General features: G+C 41.7%; 1 protein-coding gene across 1 annotated transcript in view; it reads left to right on the top strand.

The window, feature by feature from the left end:
- Positions 1–254: 254 nt before the first annotated feature.
- LOC146973900 (sodium/potassium/calcium exchanger 3-like) overlaps positions 255–24,992 on the top strand; it is a 118,255-nt gene continuing 93,517 nt past the window's right edge. The window contains exon 1 of the mRNA XM_085800916.1: positions 255–576. Within this exon, the coding sequence (XP_085657042.1) occupies positions 396–576 (181 nt within the window). The 5' untranslated portion in view covers positions 255–395. The remainder of the gene's footprint in view (positions 577–24,992) is intronic.

Here is a 24,992-nt window from a genome sequence, read left to right as displayed (position 1 = left end):
AGCATTTGCCACCCTCTCATATCCTGTTATAAGCTTTACACATATCAAACGCCAATGAAAAAAGATTTAACATTTGACTTATTGTGTATAAGATACCCAGTGTCTTCACTAAAACATTTGAAATAAGGGTTCTGTCATAAAATGTTTGCGTTAAACTCCTCCGTACGCTACATGTTAACAGTGTGAGTCTTATTTTGAAATCTAGCAGCGGAAGTGTGATGTTCAACACTCTGGGTAACTTGACGGACCTATCGACGAGCCCGTTGGATCCTCCCGTCCACTAAGTTGAGCCCCTCACAGCAGCATCTCCGCCAGCCGCTCCAGTCTCTCCCTGCCACCGCACCGCAGCTCCACCACCGGGGTTCCGTCACAACGCTCGCCGCCAGAGGAGCGCCATGGCCCGCGTGGTGGTCGACGGGATGCCGGATGCCGTCGGAGTTGGAGGAACGATGCTTAACCGGCGGAGGAGCAAAGCCCGGCGGAGAAAGCGAAAGGAGTTGTTCGCCTTCCAGATGTGCTTCGCGGGGGTAGTGCTGGGTCTGGTCGTGGGGCTCCAGTCCGTGTTGCAGAGAGCAGGTAAGAGGCTGTCCAGCCGTCTCTATAGGCTACCCCACTGTGTGACAGCATGGAGGAGGTTACAGGGTTATACTCAGAGGAAGACCTGGGTCATGAAGAACAGATTTATTCACAGAGGAAGACCAGGATCATGAAGAACAGGTTTATTCACAGAGGAAGACCAGGATCATGAAGAACAGGTTTATTCACAGAGGAAGACCAGGATAATGAAGAACAGGTTTATTGTCAGAGGAAGACTAGGATCATGAAGAACGTTTTATTGTCAGAGGAAGACCAGGATCATGAAGAACAGGTTTATTCGCAGAGGTCTTCCTCTGAGAATAAACCTGTTCCATGAAGAACATTTTTATTCTCAGAGGAAGACCAGGATCATGAAGAACAGGTCTATTCTCAGAGGAAGACCTGGGTCATGAAGAACAGGTTTATTCACAGAGGAAGACCAGGATCATGAAGAACAGGTTTATTCTCAGAGGAAGACTAGGATCATGAAGAACAGGTTTATTCTCAGAGGAAGACCAGGATCATGAAGAACAGGTTTATTCTCAGAGGAAGACTAGGATCATGAAGAACAGGTTTATTCTCAGAGGAAGACCAGGATCATGAAGAACAGGTTTATTCTCAGAGGAAGACCAGGATCATGAAGAACAGGTTTATTGTCAGAGGAAGACCAGGATCATGAAGAACATTTTTATTCTCAGAGGAAGACCAGGATCATGAAGAACATTTTTATTCTCAGAGGAAGACCAGGATCATGAAGAACAGGTCTATTCTCAGAGGAAGACCAGGATCATGAAGAACAGGTCTATTCTCAGATGAAGACCAGGGTCATGAAGAACAGGTCTATTCTCAGAGGAAGACCAGGATCATGAAGAACAGGTCTATTCTCAGAGGAAGACCAGGGTCATGAAGAACAGGTCTATTCTCAGAGGAAGACCAGGGTCATGAAGAACAGGTCTATTCTCAGAGGAAGACCAGGATCATGAAGAACAGGTCTATTCTCAGAGGAAGACCAGGGTCATGAAGAACAGGTCTATTCTCAGATGAAGACCAGCTTCATGTGGAGCTAGAGGCAGGAACAACAACAGGCTGTAGGGAAAACTTCACTGTCACTGCTTTATTTATGCTTTTCAACTCTTATTTATTTCATCTGTTCCATGGAATGTGAATCCTCTCTGCTGTGGTGATGTGCTAGAGGAGAGGTGGAGGCATCACATTATAAACACTGACTTTAAAGCAGTAAAGATCAGAGGCAGTTATACAGAACAAACAGGGAGTAGAGAAGCTGATCAGTGATCAGAGCTACCACGCTACACAGTGTGTGAGGATTATATGTCTGACTGAAGTGCAGCGTCAGAGTCAGCACACTTCTGCTGTGAACAACAACCACAGCAGCAGCAGCAGCAGCAGCAGCAGCAGCAGCAGCAGCAGCAGCAGCAGCAGCAGCAGGCCTCCCTGTAGCTCCACATCTGTAACTGATCTACAGTGGAGGTATCACTGAGTTGAATCACTGACAGATTCTATGTTTAAATGACTTCCTGTTAGAGGAGAGCCGAGTCGACGGGTGTTTGTGTGTATTCAGATGAGGGCAGCTCTCAGAATGAACAGTCAACATTTTCACACTTCCAGGTCATCAGCTGTTCATAATCAATGACCGTTTCACCTCCTAACTGTTGAACAACAGCTCTGAACTCAGTCTGTCCCGGTGTCTTCTGTTAAAACTGTCAATGTTAAAGGGATAGTTCACCCAAAATTGAAATTTCACTCACTACTCACCCTGATGTTGACTAAAGGCTGGGAGAAGTTTCAGAGTTATCCGTGGCTTCTCTGAGTTACAGGGGGTCTCGGTGTAGCAGTGTCCATTTGCAACCGTTATATGGACATGCACTGCAACGTCGAGACCCCCTGTAACTCAGAGAAGCCACCGAGGGCTCTGAAACTTCTCCCAGCCCTTAGTCCACATGAGGGGGAGTCGATAATGAGTGAAATTTCAATTTTGGGTGAACTATCCCTTTAATTCTTACAGATAAAAGCAGCATCTTTTAAGACCTGCTGTCCCAGAGTAAACTTTTTAAATAAACTAAATAAAACAACCTTCTCTGAGTTACGGGGGGTCCGCACAGCAGTATTTGTCCATATAATGGTTGTCAATGGATACCAACTTTCTTCGTCCAAAAAGACACACCAAAAAACATCCAAATACCTCCATAGTGCTCGTCTGTAATGTCCCTCTGGTATTGAAGCCCCGACATGAGAAATTGTTCTGAAAAAAATTAAATAAGTCTATATTTTAAGCTTGTTTGTAGCGGAAGCTCCCAGTGTCTCAGTTCACTGCTCTTCCTGTGTCAGTGCAAATACCGGCGGAACAATTTCTCATGTCGGGGCTTCAATACCAGAGGGACATTACAGATGAGCATGGAGGTATTTGGATGTTTTTTGGTGTGTCTTTTTAGACAAAGAAAGTTGGTATCCATTCACAACCATTATATGGACAAATACTGCTGCGCGGACCCCCCGTAACTCAGAGAAGGAACGGAGGACTCTGAAAATTCTCACAGCTCTTAGTCGACATGAGGGTGAGTAGATAATGAGTGAAATTAGAATTTTGGGTGAACTATCCCTTTAATAAACTTGTTCCTCTCAGCTGTTAACACTGAGCAGGATGAGTCGTCTTTAATCAGTCGTGTCATCATTATCAACCTTGCTGATAAATAATTAGAGGCTGTTCAGACCAAAGTTCCTCTTCTTGTGCAGTTCACATGTGTTTGAAATGCTCCAGCTGTGGCGCTGCGTCACGTGAAGCCTTTGCAGCTTTCGCGAAGTAAATAACCATGAAAGGCGCTCCCTCTTCATGTGTGTCAGTTCTACTTGAGAGAGAAAAAGAGGTGATGAGTGATGTGCAGTTCAGATACAAGGCTGCATGACTGAGGATCTTATCTGGGTCGCTTCTTGTGAGATGTCTGGAGGACGGAGGTTCAGAGATGCTTCTGGATGCTGCTGTTGATGGATTTTTTTTTTCCTGATCTCTATCTTGTGTATGAGGATCCATCAGAAAACGTGGGTGTTATGGGCTGTCTGGGCAGCTGCAGGCCTGTGGCTGCAGGATGGAGCTGGTGCTGCAGGGGTAAAAGTAGAATTTTGGAGGGGTAGCGATGAATAATTGATGAAGCGGTGAAGTCATTCATCATCCGAGTCTTTTCTTTGTGTCACTGACACTGAGCAACTTGTAATGAATAATGAAAATAATTGATGCAGTTAATTGCCTAGATTTTATATTTGTGTATAACTGAATGGGTGTGAAGTATAATATCTGGGGATAAAGATATTCATTCTGCTTTCTATAAACATTTCTGCATTTCTATCTCCTCCCCTTTATCTGGAGTTTTCAGTAGTATTCCTCAGTTGATGGAGTTAGTTTGTGATGTCATGAGTAGTTTTTCAGGTTAATGTTTGAGGGAAATATCAGAACATAAGAGACAGGAGGCAAGAGGCCTGAGGCGGCCTTTGTTTCTTACTTTAAAGGGATAGTTCACCCAAAATTCAAATTTCACTCATTATCTACTCACCCTCATGTGAACTAAGGGCTGGGAGAAGTTTCAGAGTCCTCTGTGGCTTCTCTGAGTTACAGGGGGTCTCGGTGTAGCAGTGCATGTCCATATAACTGTTGCAAATGGATACCACTTTTCTTCATAACAAACTTCGCAAGATTTGGACGGACCAGGAAGAGGAGCTTCCGCTACAAACAAGCTTGAAATATAGACTTATTTCATTTTTTTCGGAACAATTTCTCATTTCGGGGCTTCAATACAAGACGGACATTACATACGAGCAGCATGGAGGTATTTGGATGTTTTTTGGTGTGTCTTTTTGTTACGAAGAAAAGTGGTATCCATTTGCAACCGTCATATGGACATGCACTGCTACGCCGAGACCCCCTGTAACTCAGAGAAGCCACCGAGGGCTCTGAAACTTCTCCCAGCCCTTAGTCCACATGAGGGGGAGTAGATAATGAGTGCAATTTGAATTTTGGGTGAACTATCGCTTTGATTCTTACAGATAAAAGCAGCATCTTTTAAGACATGCTGTCCCAGAGTTGACTTTTTAAATAAACTAAATAAAACAAAAAGAATAGTTAAACTAGTGGTCCAGAGTCTGAGGTGGTTTTGAAGCTCAACATTCCTTTGGAGACTGGACAACATGGAAACTGCCATGAGTTTTTAGAAGGAGCCAGCGGTCTACACGAGACCTCCTGAGCTGTCCGTGACATCCCTGTGGACGGACACGTGGATGTCCCGCACCTCTCCTCATTTCTCCTCATCCTCCATCTGTCCTTATGTCCTCCACCATCCTTTTAACCTCATCCGTCCATCCACATGTGAAGGTAAAAGCCGGACTCATGCAGGACAAAAGCACTATAGCAGAGATGAGATTACCCATATGGGCAAACACATGTTGCCGCAGCTATTATGTACAGGTTTAATGCCACCGAGTCGCTCCATCATCCATCTGTGACAAAGATAAAGGACTTGTACCAGCCAGACAAATGGTCATGCTATAGAGAAGCCACTAATGGCTGCTCAGTATATCTGCTATACAGCATTAGTCTCCAGATGATCTCATTACATAACTTAAAGCTCGTCGGTGGGTCCCCTTCTCTCTGCACGCCACAGATGGGGGAGGGGAGGGGGCACAGACGGAGCACTTTATGCTGAAGAAGCCTCAGGACTCGGCGCTGAATGAGACAAAAAGAGACAAGAGTGGAAGGAAGGGGGGAGATAGCCGAGTAGGAGGGGAGGGGGGGCTCTGAAGACGCAAAGTGGGAGCAAGTGAGGACGGCGTTGGCAGCGATGGAGGGGAGAGGAGGGAGGGAGATGTTGAAGCGGGAGGTTGTCCATGGTTGAGGTGTGTGAGTGAAGACTAGAACAAAAGGAGGTGATGAATCAGAGCAGGTGGAGAGTGGATGGTCTGAGGCCAGTTCCATTAGATCCTAGGCCGTGTCCACACCAGTCAGGGTTATGTTGCAACCAAAGTTTTGTTGAATAAAATTCTGCGTCCGACCGAGTGGTGTAATAAAAATACGTAAAATCCACTAGGCTACCAAGTGATGCAATGTACATGTAATACATAGCCACAGCAGTAAGTGGCCATGTAAGGTAAAATGGGAAGGTGGTTTTAACCAGTCAAAATGCTTTAATACCTGAAAGGGAAAGCACCAAAAGCAAAACACTTGCAACAATGGCAACTGGATATGACAACCGACTACAGCTGACAGCATGCCAATAAACAACTGCAACTTTGTCACGTCCATTTTAGCTAGCAAGCTAACGTTAGCTAGCAAGCTAACGTTAACTCTAGCTAACAACTTCTACGTAGAGGTGCGTAGAGGAGTTGAGCGTGTGTAAATATTTACATCAGCACGCACTCAGCTCTGACGTAAACAATGGAAATAATCGCGCACACGCAACCGCTGAAACCTGAATCGCCCGAAAACTTCACCCTGGATTTCGGTTTCAGTGTTAAAGTGATAGTTCACTCAAAATTGAAATTTCACTCATTATGTACCCCCCCTCATGTGGACTAATTTTCAGAGTCCTCCGTTCCTTCTCTGAGTTACAGGGGGTCAGACTCCAGACTCAATGTCCCTCTTGTATTGAAGCCCCAACATGAGAAATTGTTCCAAAAAAATTAAATAAGTCTATATTTTAAACTTGTTTGTAGCGGAAGCTCCCAGTGTCTCAGTTCACTGCTCTGCCTGTCTCGTGCGATTTGCACTGACACCCAGTTCACGGCTCCACAAATCGCGCAAGATTCCGGCAGAGCAACACTGGGAGCTTCCGCTACAAACAAGCTTAAAAAATAGACTTATTTAATTTTTTTCAGAACAATTTCTCATGTCGGGGCTTCAATACAAGAGGGACATGACAGACGAGCAGCATGGAGGTATTTGGATGTTTTTTGGTGTGTCTTTTTGGACGAAGAAAAGTGAGGCCCATTCGCAACCGTCATATGGACATGCAGTGCGGCACGGAGACCCCCTGTAACTCAGAGAAGCCACGGATATCTCTAAAACTTCTCCCAACCCTTAGTCGACATGAGGGTGAGTAGATAATGAGTGAAATTTCAATTTTGAGTGAACTATCCCTTTAACAAAAGCATGGTTGCTTGTGGACAGAACAGTAAAACCAGGAACACATGTTCACGGTTGCAAAATAACCCGGGCTGGTGTGGACAAGGCCCTACAAAGGAGAGAAGATAGGAAGCATGATGCTCCTTTCCTCTGAACTGATCACATCTCTCAGTATGAATGACTGAAATCTTCCAATCTCATTTCAGCTGTTCAGGACCTTGCTCCTCATCATTCATTTATCGCCAAGGCATGATGCTGTGTTTTACTACAAAGCAGCAGCTGAAAAGACTTTGCAACTGAAATGAGAGAAAAATGTGGTTTATTAGAGCCCAGGTCAGTAAACTCATTTGTGACTGAGATCTGGTGGCATCTCTAAAATTAAGTCCAGGCTGAAGGAAAACAATAACCAAACAATAATCACAGAGAGTGTCTGCTCACAGTCTGTGGAGACCTTGGCCTCCTGAGTCACCCAACGCTTTACCAGAACTTCTTTAATAAAAGAGGCCCATTTTGTCAATCACATAGAGCTGCAATTTCTGTGCCATTAGCTGGAGTGGTGCTATGGGTTCGTCTGAAATGTGTCAGGTTCTGATATGTATTTTCACTTTGTTGCCGCATCTGACATCTGTCTGCATACATTATCACAGCAGTAGGGGATCATGGCAGTTGTCGTACCTAGATGTAGTAGCTGTAGTCTAACGTTAGGCACTTGCTGTTGCTAGCTGTTATAAGGTGGGTTTACATGGACACTTTTCCCTCTTTCTGATTGAATTCATTATGAATGAGTCTTTCGGGTTAACTGTTTAGATGGTGTTACAGTGCCACTGCGCTTAGTGTTCTTGACCCTAACAACCCGATAGGACGCGCTGGTTTGGACGCCGGGGTTGGGCTGAAATGATATAGAAATGACTCGGGTCATTTTTTCTCTTTTTTTGGTCCAAGTCCGGCTGGTGTCGGGCAGAGAACTAATGCTAGTGAGCCGCGTTGAGTTCGGGCTTCAACACCCGTGAGTCTGGTCCAGTCGGATTTTAATTTTCAGGTTTGTTGAGAACTCTAGAAATCAAAACATCCCACAACTGATCAAAGATGGAGATCTATGGTCTGATCAGCACAGTAGTAAGTGAAGAAACATCACTACTCATCTATGTTGCCGTGGAGCATGCACAGAGAGAATGTAACCAGACAACATTCAGTTGCACTGTTTACACCGGTAAAATTTTACTTCAGATCGGTATTTTCATTCATTTTCATTCGGTTTGGACATCAAAACCGATTCTAATTGGAATATTTGGCTCCATGTAAACCCAGCTATAGTCTGAGAGTTTCTCTCCTACCTTCATGTGGTCATGTGTATGTGCTGCTAACAGGCTACTGGTGACATTTCTGTCAAGCAGACCACCGCTCTGGGAGGAGCCTTTCATGTGTGATTGACAGGTTAATTAATTAGCTGGTTAGAGTGGGGAGAGTGTCCACAGTAGTGGAGGGAAACTGAGCAGAGGAATGGAGCCCAGTGTTGGAGTCCTTCACTCAATGACAGACATCACTGTTTTTTATGAGTGTTTGAGTTGTGTCAGGAGGAAATGGGTTGTGCAGCTGCATGGCAACACAAATTTCCGTACACGGGCACTAAAGGTCTTCTTTATCTTAATCACCACTACCACAACTACAACAATCATAATGATGAATGGTTTTCATTATAGATATTTGTTGAAATAAAAACATAGTTGGACTAATTGTATTTGTTATTATATTATTGTTATTAATTTTAAATTTACATCAAAGTTGTACAATGTCTTTAAGTCAGTGACTGACCCAAACTATTAAAAATCAAGCAGAAGAAATAAGACCAGGCCTTCATGTCAGCAGAACGTATGTTACAGTGTGTGTGTGTGTGTATCTGATCCCAGGGTGTGTACCTCTGACAGTTGTCCTCATGAACAGGAAGTGTAGGGTGGAGAAGAAGTCGTTGATCTGTAGAGAAGTTCCCTCTTTTTCAGCAGTGTCACCACAGACACTCATTCATATATGCAGACTCATCGCAGTGTGACACGTGACTCCCTCCATGTTACACATGGTACAGTTAAGTAGCTTGATCCATTGTTAAAACTGAATGGACCAAATTTTATTTTGATTATTAGTTGTTGTTTTTTTAATAATTTTTTTTCAACTCTCTTTATTGAGTTTTCTCACATTTTGAACCTAATACACAACAGACAGTATTACAAACACCACACACGTTTACATGCACACGTTTACGCATAAAGCTCATTACAGTTAAATTATGTAGCTCAAAATAAAAATAAACAGGTCACAGGGGAATATATACAGCTCTGGAAAAAATTAAGAGACCACTCCCAAAATGATCAGTTTCTCTGGTTTTACTATTTATAGGTATGTGTTTGAGTAAAATTAAATTTAAACATTTATACTGACAACATTTCTCCCAAAATTTAAATAAAAATATTGTCATTTAGAGCTTTTATTGGCTGAAAATGATTAACTAGTCTAAATAACAAAAAACATCAAGTCTTTTCAGACCTTGAATAATAATAATTTAAAGAAAACATGTTCATATAGAATATTTTAACTCAGGAAGAGTTTATAAATCAGTTTTTGTGGGATAATGTCAATGTTTAATTCCAGCAGTGGTTTTTATAATCTTCCTATAAAACCAGATGTGGTTCAGGTGATGACCTCATCAGTGTCTCATTCAGTAGAATAAGTTGTGTTTGTGATGGTGTTTAAAAAAGAAAAGAAAAGAAAAGAATGACTGTCATACATGTAGAGATGCTTTAAGAAACATCTGTGAAAGTGGTCTCTTATTTTTTTTCCAGAGCTTTATATATGGGGGTAGTGAATTCGGTAGCCATCCCTAATGGCCGTGCACTTGAGTTTACTACTTCTCATGACTGGAGTTCTCTGGCTGAAGACAAGTAGCAGTGACCAGTAAAGAAGACACACAGTAATGAAACAGAAAGTACAGCTGCAGCTTGAACACGTCACAGACAGACAGACAAAAGGAACAATGATGAGGCCAAACAAGGTGTGAATCTTCAATAGCTGCAGCACTGACAGAATGTCTGACTGACTGGCTGAATGATCATAGTATAGCCCTAGCATTGGTCCGCTGCTCGTCAGGTGAATTGGAGTTTCCCCATTGGCTGTTGTGTGTACAGTCTGCCGTGTTGACAGAGACTTTCCTTTTCTGTAAAATTTTCAAATGAGCACCGGTCAAACGTCTTTGTGCAACGTGACTGTGGTGGTTGCATGTCGAGATGGAGACGGACCATTGTAACGAGCTCCGTTGAGCGTTTGAGCAGCAGCTTATTGTTCTCAGTGTTTCCAGCCACAGCAGGAGCCGCTTTCAACTCATTGTCGCTCCAGAAGAATACTCATGCTGCGTAGTGTCTGCTGCTGGATGTGTGAACAATCAACATCCATACCCACGTTAGAATATGTCAACTATGCACAAAGAAAGACAATAAAAGAAACGGAGCTTTAAACACTATCCAGTCACAAGCACTCATACGATGATAATATCATCAACAACTAGAATAAATAATATGCATGTTATCCTCTGGTAGACTGGATCCCAGTTTACTAGGGGTGGGAGAAAAAATCGATTCACATAAATATCGCAATATCTTTTTTGACGATTTTTAAATCGATTTTTTTTTTTCAAAAATCGATTTCTTTTTTTTTTTTTATGTGCAATGTTCATTTGTTCGCCTTTTTTACATACAGAGAGTACAGGGTTTGAAAAGGGCTTAAGTTCACTTTATAATGGAGTATGTTCATTTATAGGCTCCTACAGTATTTGTGTGCAGATAAATGTTAAAAATGCTAAAGACTAAAAATCGAGAGAATCTGAAATATCGTAGAATCGCAATTTAAATCAAATCGCCATCCAAAAAATCGTAGAAGAATCGAATCGGGAGAAAAGCATATCGTCCCAGCCCTACAGTTTACTATGGCGCCTTTTGGCCATTATGAAACATAATGAGATCCCACACTGAAAAATAAAAGCGGTTCCACCACACTCTGTTAAAGTGTCACAGCGCTGCAGAGCCTTTGGATCTGTGTGACCCTCACTAACAGATTATTTACCTGAAGCTCTGGCACTCTCATACCTACACACACACACACACACACACACACACACACACACACACACACACACACACCTCTTCACACAGCACTGTGTCTAATTCAGCTGCATCTGGGTCAGCCCGTGTGAGAGCATCACACCTCCAGTCAGACAAACAACCTCCCCTCTCTCTGTACCCCCGCCCCATCTCTCCTCTCTCTCTCTCTCTCTCTCTCTCTCTCTCTCACCCACCCCTTCATTCTTTCCTCCCTCTCTTATCCCTCTCTCCCTCCATTTTGGTTTCATTCCAGCGTGTCTCCCTGTAGCATTGACCCCTTTGCCTCTTCTCCTCTTCTTCTCTCCTGTACCATCACCTGTTCACAGCTCTCCTGTCTGTTGACTAATTTATTTGCATCAGCACCGTCTCTGTATCATTGTCTGCGACTGCAGCAATCTTTAATTTATTCGAAAGAATCCCATCAGCTACGTCACATTTCAACATTTCAAGATGGCTGCCATTTCTGGTAGGGAACATATTTACTGTAATGACAGAATTTTAGTCACGGGACAGACTTCAGTGATTCTGTAATGTATCCAGTGTCTCAGACTGTGAGGATGTCAAATTCACAACTTTGAAAATTTCCTAGAACTTAAAAATTCTGAATCAAACACAAACCATTTTTATGAATGATGAATCAAAAGTTGTGTAAGACTTGACTTTTACTCTGGAAATACTGATGCAGACACACTACAACTGTAAAGATGACTCAGTCGAGTGGTACAAAGACTCACACAGTTATTATTAATTGTTTTTATTATCTATTAATCAGTTGATTACTGCAAAATTGTGATCATCACCACCACTAATCTACTCCAGCTTTAGGTTTTACATCATTTTGGTTGTTACCATCACATCAGATGAGCAAAAGCAGCAAATGTAAGTTCAGAAAATGATTTTAAATTAATTGATTATCAACAGACTAGCAGGCTAATCATTTACACCCAACCACATACAGCACATCAAAGAGAGAAAGCAATCTTGATATCTTGATTTTGTACCAATGAGGAGGCTGAGAGGCCAGTCAGTTTTGTCACTGTTTAATTTGAGGAAATTTGAAGAGAACCAGTATTTTAAGAGACTAGATTTGAAAGACTTGAGTGCTGTCATGACGACACATAGAGACCAAGGGGGCAGTTGTGGGTCTGAGAAGTGAAGCTCACTTCCGCATTCAAAAAGCTGCAATCCCCCCGGCTTCCTCTGGGGGCTGGCTCCAGAAGGGAGCAACTCCAATTGAGCCCCATGTTAAAATAGCCGATTTTACAGCTTAAAAAAACATATTTACAGCCTGGTACATTTTATTTTTTTGGTCTCAATCGATAGTTTCTACCCCCGCACACACTCTGAGGGGGGTGAATTTTTTTAAAACTCTACCGTTTTACTATTATTAGGTTTAAAGTTCTGGCCAATTAGGGCGCAGAACCGTTGAGTGACAGGTCCGGAGACCGCTGCTACGAGGCCAGTGGGCGGGCTCTCGGCCGGCCAACGGCCGCACCGCTCCAAATATGGCAAGTAGAATCCAACATGGCGCAGCTCAAACCCCCGTAGTAGAGACACAAAACAGACTCCCCCAAACCAATGGGTGACGTCACGGTGCTACGGCCGTTCTGTTACAGGCTATGATAGAGACCTGTGGATGGAGCTCTAACATGCTGTGGATGGTGACCTTGATAAGCTGATTGATCTGTGCTCCCTGTGGTGTGGAGCTGACGTACAGGTGCTGAGTGGCTGGTTTACATTAATATAAAGGTTTGTTCAAATGTAGATTTGCTGAACACTTGAAGACTTGAAGCTCAGCACAGTTTGCTGCAGCAGTGCTGTGCTACTCAGAGTCAGGTACTCATCTGTACGGGATCTAATATTTCCATTTTAAATTATCTAAAGACACTATTAATAAAAATGAACAAATAAACATATTCAATCTGTAAATCAATAAGGTTACTTACTCTCTCTGAGTGGATGCACGATAATATATCAAATTTACAGATCTTTATTTAAACTATGAGCATAGTCTGACTTGCTCCATGGATACTGTGTAACCTGAATACGAGATATAAAAGTATAAAAATGACACTTTACAACAAACAAAAAAAAACAAAGATAAAATTACAGACTGAAGTGAACTCGTATACATTCATCATGTAGAGTGACCTGTCATATACTGTAGCTTAACCTGGAGACACAGCACAACACTGATATGATGGTTGTAGTATAACTCCGGACAAGGTGTTTACTGTCAACTGTGAACGAGGACAATTTAAAAGAGGAAGTGAAGTGAAGTGTGATTGTGTTTGTTCTGTATATCTGAGAAGATCAGAGCCTGGGCCAGAATTTTAAACAAGGATCTAGACTGGGTTGAGGTTCAGTTGCTCTAATACCAGAAACTGAATCTGTTTATCTCAGAATCATTGATCAAAATCTCCAATTAAATTTAATGACTTTTACATTATCACATGTGCATGTGTTCAATCATATAATCTGTCACCAGAGGCGTTAACCAAGCTAAAGATCTACAGCCACGAGCTGAATGCTAATGTCAGCATGTCAGCGTGGTGTTCAGTCAGCTGGAGGTAAATCGTTTTTGGGTCGCCTGTCCGACCGTCTTGTTGTAAATGTAAAATCTCATAAAAGCTTGGAGATTTGGCGCAGATGTCAACCTGGATTCAAGGATGGACAGACTCGGTTTTGGGGGTCAAGGTCAGCCTCAGTGAGCATGACTTTGACCCTGTGAATGCAGTATCTTAAGAGGTCGCCAAAGGGATTCCTTCAAATTAGGCACAGTGTCCACTGAGTCTGATAGATGAACACAATACACAACTCTTCACTCAACAGTCATTGCCATCTTTTCTTTCTGTTTCTGTGTTATTGTTTTGCATTTAAATTCGTTTTTGGTTTTGAACTTTACGACCAAGAAGTTGACTGAGGATTGGACTATGTTGGACAGTTGAGGGTTTTGAGTTGCTCTAACCAGGCCCTGCCCAGTGGACTCTCAGTTCCATCTTTGAAAATGAATTTTATTTTCACTTAAAGCCCCAGTGTGTAACTTATTTGGCTTTTTATTAGCAAAAATCAAATATGTCTTTCATAAATACGTATTTCACTGAAGTCCAATCACAGCTGCATACAAATGAAAGCTTTCTGGTTCCTTAGAATGAGTTGTTACAAGTCGTTACAAATACATAAGTGGGCGACGCACCGAACCGAGGCGGCCATGTTGCATCGCCATGAGTGGCAGCATGACCGTAGGTAACCACGGAGACTGAGCGGAGCTGTGGGCTCGGCCTGTTAAAACTGTCACCACTGTGTAGTGTGAGGAAGAGGAGGCACTGGTGTTGCATTCAGGTGCAGTCAGGCAGACGGCCGTTGGCAAACCAACCAGATGTCATTTTACTCCACCAGAGAAAGACGGTAAAACAATACCACATCACCATGACAACATATTGTCACCTGTTTACATAGACGCTTGTTTATCCTGTTACATGCAGTCTGTTGTCTGTCTGACGTCTGCCCCATTTCACGTGAATGCAACATCAAGAATATGTTCAGATATGCAACCGCACCGCTAGATGGGGGGAATTCCTACAGATTATACCTTTAAATCGAAGTGTTACAATGCATTTAACTTTCTCTTCAGAGAGAAGCACAGTAGCACTCTGACTGGGTTGGTTCTGTAGCTAGGCCTCAAACACAACAGCTGAATCATTACTGTTATTAAATTCCACTGAACAACAGAGAACACAACCAGAAACATAATCAACTCAGTGTATTGAAGTCCTAGTTTGCTTTTTAGTTTACTGCTTTAAACCAGCACCATGTGTTGACTTTGTGATCAGGTGAATTGCATCACTCAAAAAAAGAGAGAATGAAGCAAGAAATTGTTGTAATGGGATGACGACCAGTTTGATAAGCAGTACACTCCTTTGGATTACCTGTGTGCTGAAGTAACAACAGTTGAGTGTGTATATTATCTAACTGAAGATTTGTCAGTGGATAATTAGTTTCAGATTAACAATACATGATTAACACTGCTTGTTAACATCATTTCCCACTTATCCCTCTGCCTAAATGAATCCTTTGCTGCCATAGCTGTTTCTGAACCTTGTGTATGGAGCAGCAAACAGAGTAATAATACTTATAATTAGTATAATAATAATAATAATAATAATACTATATAATAATACTTGTTGCTTTGAGACTGTCAGGTCATTGATATTCATTGCTGTTATTAGGGTGAGATGAGATGTTGGAGAGTTGATTCAGTAGCCATGTTTCCATCCAAAGTGATTCGAATTACTGGGAAATGTGCATTAAAAGAAATCCGAATTGTGTGTGTTTCCATCTACGGACTTTGCACCCCCCCCCCCCCCCGCCGGACGGACGGACGGGCGGGCGGTCTGATTTGATCATTAGCGCGATTTAGCGCATATGTTTATTACCGTCATAACGCGACCCGTGTGTGTGTGTGTGTGTGTGTGGGAGAGAGAGAGAGAGTTGCGCCGCCCCAGACTTTATTAATGATAAACTCTGGACGCGCTGGTTGATAAGTTTGGTTTTTACTGAGGAGGAACTATGAAGAACTGTGCAGTGGGCTATGAAGGTGTGTGGGGGCTTTTATTTTGCCGTGGCAATGCGCCACAATTAATTAATTGTTGTGTGACAGCGGAAACCCTGATGTTGTCTTGTGAGTGAACTGCAAACACGGGAGCAGATGGGGTGAAAGTGGCTACGTCACACTTGATTCGCATACAGCTGTTTCCATCCCATTCGAATCAACCAAAACCCGGCCATAGCGAGCGTATTTTCCGATGCGATACATCTCGATGCATCTGAACAGCTGATGGAAACGCACCTACTGTTTATCTATGTTCCTTATATCAGAGCTTTAACAGAGCTTCAACCAAGCTCACAATAAAAGAACTGGTAAAGGAAGCCAAACACCAAGGCCAACACAATGTTATGTGTCATTGAAATTAATAACAGGGTGCTGTATTCTTCACTGAAACACACACACATAATGAGGTTATCATGAGAGTCCTGTGAGTTCTGTGGAAATCCCTGTCTATGTTTAATTTAAGAGATGAATAATGAATCCACAGCAGAGCTCATCCAGTGTGTAACATCATAAGGAGACGGACACTGTGATCTGAGATGGAGGACTGGATCACATGTTGGAGAACTGGTCTGGGACCATGTGGTGCTGCCGGTGTGGGAGGGAGGACACTGTGGTGCAGGGTCTCAATCAGAATGAGGATCAGGTCATTATGTTAGTGTGTGTGTGTGTGTGTGTGTGTGTGTGTGTGTGTGTGTGTGTGTGTGTGTGTGTGTGTGTGTGTGTGTGTGTGTGTGTGTGTGTGTGTGTGGCTGTGAGTGAACTAAACAACTCTAGTGACCGTTTATCAAAGCTGGATCTTTCCTTTAGGTGAGATTGTAGATCTCTAGATCATGTGATGCAGCCATGAGGCAGTGTGTAAGGTTGAAGGGCAGATGATATGGAATAAGTTATTGAGTATATTATAATTAGGGCCGGGACTTTAACGCATTAATTACGATTAATTAATTACACAAAAATTAACGCGTTAAAAAAATTAACGCATTTTAATCGCACTTATTAAAATTTTTTTTTTTTTTTTCAATTTTTTTTTCTCACGTGTGTCTACGTGCGGTGCGCCCGCACGCGAGAGAGGCGGCAGTTTGAGAGGCTGACTGGCAGAGATGAGAGCTGGTGAAATGCTAGCATGGTTATTTAAAACACCATCTCTGATCTCTGCCTGCACATAGATACACAGACACGGGTGTACGCTAAATTGCTCAGCTGCAGCGCTATATCTATGACCTGTCACTGTCACAGGTGCAGCTCATCTCATTATGATAGGACTTCACCCTCAGAGCTCTGTCTTCAGACTGTCCTGACCTGTCCCTGAACATCACACAGGGACAACATGGAGCTGCTGTGTGATTGGTTACTGAGTTTTATTAATGTTTACATCAGGCTGAGTTCAACAAATCAGTTTATGCTACTGTGATTGAAGTAGCCTAGTTAAATACTACAGTAATCATCATAGTGTATTGGCAGGAAAGACCATTTAATCTGTGTATCAAATATCCATTAATGAATGAATCGATAATTTGCATCCCTAGTCTGTTGGTCTTGGTTAAGTACCACCTTGAATGCTTAATGGTATACTAAAATCCATGTGAAAAAAAAAAGCTTCTCACTGTTCTCAGGTCAAATATTTATATGTGATTAATTAATTACAAAGCCTCTAATTAATTCGATTAATTTTTTTAATCGAGTCCCGGCCCTAATTATAATATGTAAGCAGTGTATAATACATAGAAATAAACTGTATAATTGTGTATTTTAGTTAGTTAGTTAGTTAGTTAGTTTAAGTTTATTTCGGACATGTTAAAAGAAATAAAACATAATACAGAAATGGACAGACATAACAAATAAAAACTTTCCAAAGACAACATATGAACAAAATAAAATAAAATAATTGAAAATAAAGGTAATTAGATTTTTTTTGTTTGTTTGTTTGTTTTTTTCATATCCGAAAAGGAGTGAGAAGAAGTAAAACTTATTTACTCCCACCCCTTATTCATAAATTATCTATCAAGTTATCTAGTCATTATTACATATTTTAGGCTAATTGATTTGATGTCAGATTGATAAAAGTGAACCAGGTGATGTCTTAGGTCTGTTTGATTCCAACATCCTCAACATCTACGTATATATATATACCAGCTCTGGAAAATGTTCTTAAAGCAGAAGTAAGCGATCTGGTGGTTTTGTCTAACTTCTTGTCAGCCGATGGAGTTAGCAGCCCCCGCCCTCGTCATGGATCTATTGGTCCTCGTCCCTACGTCACCACATTCACACACATCCCTTGGCTGCACACACAGAGAGGACTGCCCCTTTATGCCGTTCTCTCTCCTCATTGGATAAAGGTTGTAGGATACAAGGAAAGTTTTCTCCTGGGCTCAGAGCAGAGCAGAGTGACTGACAGACCCGTGTTTCAGACCAAACACTCTATAGAAGTGATTGCTGTCGGAAGATACAACTATTTAAGACTTAGATTAACACAAACATTCACCTTACTTCTGCTTTAATAAATCAGCTTCTCTACATGTATGGCAGCCATCGGTTCCAGTGTCTGTTGAACTCCAACACAAGCTCACCTCACTTAGCTGATCACCTGAACCCAATCATATTTAATGAGGAAGAAAGATTATAAATAAATAAAAAAAACACTGTTGTGATTAAAAATTGGGATTATTCCACCAATTTTGATTTCTAAACTCTAGTTTAAAATGTAGTGTTGTGTTGTTTTAAAATGAATATGAACTTGTTTTCTTTGCATTATACAAGGTCTGAAAACACCAGATTTTTTTTTTTTTTTTTTGACCTGTTGCCATTTTCTGCAAATAAATGCTCTAAATGACAATATTTTTATTTCCAGTTTGGGAGAGATTTTGTCAGTAGTTTATAGAATGAAACAAAAGTGTTCATTTTACTCAAACACATAGCTATGAATAGTAAAACCAGAGGAACTGATCATTTTGAAGTGGTCTCTTAATTTTTTCTAGAGCTGTATACATGCGTGTTTGTCCATTCTCGTTTGTTTGTAATCAAATCATACACACGCACACAGGCAAACACACACACACACACACACACACACACACACACTGGGCTGTGATGGATGAGCAGGTCTGAGTCAGGGTGAGTTTGTCTGTGGGCTATGTCCTGTATGAGATGAAGCTGTGATTAAACATTAGGAGCTATTTTCTCTCTCTCTCTGTCCCGGCTAATTCATCACCAAGCCTAAAGCCTATTTTAGCACCAGTCGTGTGTATTCTGGGATATCTGGTGGAGACGGATGAGAAGAGCTGAGGAGAGGGGTCCGTTCCTGCTGCTGCTGCTGCTGCTGTCTTCACTTCTGTCCTCTGTAGTCCTCCATCCTCTCCTTCACTGCTCCTCCATCCTCATCTGTTCCTCTTCCTCATCCGTCAGGCTCATGTTCACAGTGTGTTCACAGTGTGTTCACAGTGTGTTCACAGTGTGTTCACAGTGTGTTCACTCTGACTCTGACTCTATGGTCACTACATAAAGTGACCGTAGTGATTCATCTGTGAGCCAGTGTCTCTGTCCAGACCTGTACCAGGGTTTAAACTAGTCATGTTACTTTATACTATGATAAAATACTTATGAATTAAATATTTTTACTTTACACATATTTCTCATGAAGTTTTGGAGTTCACTCTGGTGCACAGCGTGTGTGTTTAACTTTCAGTGTTAAGTCATATGTAATATGTAACAATGTAATACATAGAAAATGTAGTAGTGTTCAAGTATTACTTGACAACAAATATTTTTTATTAACATATACTGTTGTTGGTTATGGTAAAATGAAATGGAGTGGAATATTTTGTGCATTACAACTATTACTATATCTAGAGCACATTGTTTTTTTTTATTTTGCACGAACATATCATTTAAAATAGTATGAATAATCATTATGATTGGGATGTGCAAAGGGGACGTATGAAACCCAAAAGGGCTTATATGAAAACCTCACCCAAGAAGAACATAATACAAAAACCAAATTAGTTCTAAGTAAAGACAAGAAAATAGGGAATAATTAAATGATAATGAAAAATAAGTAGAAAAGTAAATGATTATACGGAAAGAAAGGAAAAACACATGAATGAATAATGCAAAACAATAATAATAAATGTAATAATGCGAGTCATTGTTGACTTGATTAAGTGTAATTTTCCTGTATTTTCAGCATAGTCAAGCGTGCAGGATTATTAATGTGGAGTTATTTATTTTATAAGATTAATTTGATTATTGATTGATGTGCTAATTGATCAGTCAATCTGAGACTGATTCTCAGACTGAGGGAGAGTGTGAGCAGAGACATGACACGCTGCATTAGTCGTATTAGTCGAAGCTTGACCTGTTTAATCAACACACACACACACACACACACACACACACACACACACACACACACACACCTCCTGGAGACAAAGAAGAGGCAGCGTGAAGGTGCATTTGTCTCGTTATTTGTGTGAACGAACTGAAACTGCATGTGTAGATGTGTAATCTATAGACAATCTAATCTAACACTTGAAGCAAATTTTCTAATTCTTCAATTTCTAAAAATCTAAAAAGCATTCTGTCTAAAATGGACAATAACGTTGAGTCACATCCAATTGAATTGACCAGGACCGTGATCTTTGACCATTTATCACCAACATTTAATTAGTTCATGTTCATCCTAGTAAATACCTGTGAAAAATTTGAAAAGTTCCATATGCTAGAATATCATGTCAGAGTGGGGTGGACAACATGAAGAAACACATGTCTCTGATGCCAGAGACGACTGAAGACGTTAACTGGGTCCTGTCACTTCACATTTTACAACTGCACTGTAGTGCACTTTAGGATAATGGGCTAAAAGAAACAGCTCAGCTCGTGTCCCCCGTCCTCAGAGCAGCAGCTCGGTGCACCATGTGTGTGTGCAGTGTGCACACAGGGTTAATCCAGTACAGCACTGTTGACACTGCTCCTAAAACGCAGGAGCAGGGACTGGGAGCATGTGGTCACGAGTGCAATATGTTCTGTCAGATGTGTGTGTTGGACTGGAGAGTGAGAGGGGCAGCAGAAAGGTTTCTGTAGAAACACACAGTCAAAACCTGAGTCATATGTCAGATCACAGACATGAATATATTCACACTGTTACAATGCAGAATGAATTCAGATCTTTCAGATTCAAGAAATGGGACAGTACATATTAATGTAAATGAATGAGATTATAGCCATATGGCTAATTTCCAGAAAACAGGACAAAGACTTACAAAGCTTTACCAATAAGAGAGGGAGAGAGAACAAAAAAAAAGAGAAGCAGACTATGAGTTGGGGACGATATAAGATAAATTAGCAAGATGTAGAAATTCTATTGCAAAATGCCTGTATAAAGTGCTAAATTGTGCACTATACTGCTGTATTCTAAGATGCCTGTAATAAAGTGCTGGATTGTATTGCAAAAATGCCCAAAATAAAGTGCAAGATTCTATTGCAGAATGCTTGTAGTAAAGTGCAACAAACAAACAACATATTAAAGTGCGACAACTTGGCATACAACAAACAAACAACAACGTATACAAATGTAGACATGATCATGTTCACAGATCTGGTTCTGCAATAGCCATTAACATGTTTGGAAAATAATGTGATGGTTGGTAGTTCACGTATCGTGCTCGGTATAAGGTTCCAGGTTTCTCTTCTCTAGAATCTCTCCTAAAAAAAAGAAAAAAGAAAGAAAATGATTATTGTTCTCTTTGAAAAGGCCTTAAATCTCCCGTTATTCCCCAGCCACACGCTCAACATACAGGTTTGAGATTCCTGTCCCTGTTGTGTGTCTATATATGGAGGAGCTGTGTAAAACTCCTCATTAGGGTGTGATTGATGAGCTTGGCACAGAGCTCCTATAGTTCTCACCGCGCCTCTACTGTCCCTCTGCCTACAGCAGCCCCCCACCCCCCCATCCCTGACATGTAACTCACCTGCTGTTTCCCATAAGGCCTCAGTTCAGAGGCACGAAGCAGGAATGTAGGTCAGTGTTTGAACCAACGTCGGACAGAAAGACGAGAAGAGAGTGTATGTAGTAAACAAAGGGGTTGGAGGAGGCGGAATCATTGTCGTTTCACTGTTAAACCGGCTCTGCAGAGTCGTAGCAGTGTCGGGGTTAACGGAGAGCCAACACGGTGGGACAGATGCACACACTGATGTGTTACATGTCACACCTCTGATTGCTGCACACCTGAGTATGAAGATGGTCTGAGAGAGACCCGGGTCACATCCAGGCCTTCTCTCAGTAGAGAGTGCAGCAGGTCTGGACAATGAAGACACTTTTCTAGCAGGAAATGGTGTTAATTGTTTCAGATCAGAATCTGTTGTTGTTGCTATTTGGTGCGAAATGCATTCTGGGACACCAAGGTCTTAGGAGGTCTCCACAGACTGGCACAGGTAGCATGTTTTGTGTTGTTTGTTAGCTTGTACCTGACAGTTTCTGATACTGTCTCAGTGGTTGTGCTACTACAGTTAAAGGTACATTGTGTAGGAATTCCTCCCATCTAGCATTGTGGTTGTAGATCGTAAGCAAATCAATGGTATTTTTCATGCTGCATTCACGTGAAATTGGGCAGACGGCAGACGGACGACAGCCGCTGCACGTAACGGCATAAACAAGCCTCTATGTAAACAAGTGGTCCGTCAGCACGAGGCAAAACAATACACGTGACAATATGTTGTCATGGCGATGTGGTATTGTTTTACCGTCTTTCTCTGGACTTCTGTGACTAAAATGACATCTGGTTTGTTAGCGACGGCCGTCTGCCCGACTGCAGGTGAATGCAGCATCAGTGTAACGCTCCATTCCTCCTCACTGCGTTACCGCGGTGACTGAGCCGACAGCTCCGGTGTCTCCGCTGAGTTTCCGTGGTTACCTACCGTCACGCTGCCACTGAAGGTAAAAACATGGAGACACCACATGGCAGCAGCACCGAGCTTACCGTCTCCATGGAGATATGAATGATATGAACGGCTCATTCAGAGCTGAAAGGAACACTTCACTTTGTTGATGGGGGGGATTACTGATTAATGAAAAACATACTTTTGAATGAAATAATCTATTTTCTTGAATAGATAACAGGAGAAGTTACACAATGTCCCTTTAAATCTCTCTCTCTGAACTGACAAGGTTTTAGGTTTATTTAGCCCCGCCCCCCGGCCTTAATAAATTGACAGGATTGGTTCCAACAGATTCAACCTGTCATTGGTTCACTGTAGTTCAATGTGGGCTGATAATTCCACTCATCTCATATGTTTTATGTATTATAAAGAAAACATATGGATGTTAGCAAGGTTAAATACTCGACTCTCATTGGCCGGGTCACACCTCTGACCTACAACCTCTGCAGGTCAACCTCCTCTGATGTTAATGCTTCCCTACACACCACTGCTTACAGTGACATTGTTATCTGGCACTTATACTGTGTTTGGTTTGTATCAGTGATAATAACTGCCATTCACCTGCTCTGAGTGGCCGTCATTGGCTGATGACAGTGTGATGGGATGATGATGGTGATGATGATAGTGATGATGGAGCTCTCAGTGAGAGAAGCCTTTGTTCCCCTGAACAATGCAAACACAGTCACAGTGTTATTCACCTGCACTTAGAGGGTCAGAGGAGTCCATTAGGTTTTAATTACTGGGATCAGATGAATCGCAAATGCACATGGCCGGGAGGAGGTTAGCATAAGAGAGGAAAAGCAACCAGACTTGCATAGTTGACTAAGTGCTGCACCACACCTAGGGTTGCCAAAGGGCGGAATATTTCTAGTAAATTTCCAGAAACTTTCCATGGGAAGTTAAGCTCGGGAATTTTGGAAATATTCCAAATTGGAAACTTTCCGTGGGGATTATGGGAATTTATGGGAATTATTGGAATTTATGGGAATTAACTGGAAATTGGGGATAATTTAAACAAACTGTATCATATCCTTCCATAAATGTAAATATTTTGTTTTGTCATAAGCAGACATCCATGCAAAATAATACAATTAAAAAACATGACATTTCAACAGATTATATGAACAATCAATGTTTTTACTGAACAACAAAAACATGAATGTTGAGTAAAATATAACCCCCCCCCCCCCCCCCCCAAAAAAAAAAAAAAGAAAGAAAGAAAAAGTCCAAATTCATGTATGGTCAAAACCGGAAGCCAGTTTTGCACTTCCGGTGGAACTGTTTGAACTGTATGTATACGTTTCCATGGTTTCAGTCGTTGTCATAGTTGCGGTAACACACATCCATGTGTTTACCGCAACTATGACAACGACTGAAACCAGGCTTCGGAATGGAATGGAAACGTAAACATAAACACAAAAAACACAACACAAAAATTCCACCGAAAGAGCAAAACCGGCTTACATTTTTGACCGTGGGAATAAGGTGGATAGCATAGTTATTCAGTTATCTACTTGCATTAAATCTGGTTGTTTTAGCCAAGATTATGCTACAATATATTTTCCCCAACTATATTTAAGTTCCCTGTTAAGGGCCATCCTTCAATTTTGTAAATTTCTGATTTATTCCCGTTAATTCCCATATATTCCCGTTAGTTCCCATGGAAAGTTTCAAACTTTGAAAATTCCAAAATGAAATTTGCAACCCTAACCACACGTGATGTTCCTACATGTTGTGAAGTGTAAGGACGTGATGTCACACATCAGCTGTCTGTGCACTGGAGTTTTCTTGTGGACAGACAGGCAGCGTTACCAACTCACCGCACTCGTCCGTAGATTTACCGACGACTTTCACAGAGAGTCTCCAGCTCTCTCCTCTCTCTGTTTATCTTCTCTCTTCAATGAGCGGCAGAGCACTCACTGCTTCTTCTGTGTTTTATCATCGCAGTTTATCGTTTCACATTACAGAGACAAATATCCCATTATTTTTCCGTGCGATGAAGATGGATGGGTGAGCTGCACCGTGCGGATAAAATTCCATATCTCAATATTAAAGTCATTTGCTTCTTTGTCGCCGTGGATTCTTCTCCACAAGCAAAGGTACAGACTGATGTAGCACCGAGGCTGCATTCACACTGACATGTTTTCATTTGAAACTAAATCCAGTAGAGCACCACAGCTCCAGGTCAGAAATCAAATATTCATATTGTTGGCTTTGTGCAATATTAGTATTTCACATGTTCACATCTGCATAAGGATGCCCTGATAATATATTGTTGAGGCCTCGTTTTGACAAGTCTTGTTTATACTCTTCATCCCCAAAACTCCTGTAAGATGCAGACAGGAAATACACAGCAACACACACACACACACACACGCACATTTCCCCTCAGTCCATTTTTGGACAATTTAGGCAAATACATCCTGATTACATAACTATGTTGTCTGAAGTCATCTCTGCACTGGAGAGAAAATGTGTACTGAAGTGTGTGTGTGTGTGTGTGTGTGTGTTGCGGTGTTTTGCTGTGCGGGGGGAAACTCCTGCAGTCAGTCTCTGCAGTTCTGGACCTGATGTTTGATGTGTGGTTGTGGTTATGTAACACACT

The sequence above is a fragment of the Trachurus japonicus genome, chromosome 15 (genome assembly GCF_045865225.1).
Source record: "Trachurus japonicus isolate A0001 chromosome 15, Traja_1.0".
NCBI lineage: Eukaryota > Metazoa > Chordata > Actinopteri > Carangiformes > Carangidae > Trachurus > Trachurus japonicus.
The sequence above is the reverse complement of the archived record's forward strand: the minus strand, read 5'-3'. Positions and strand labels throughout refer to the sequence as shown.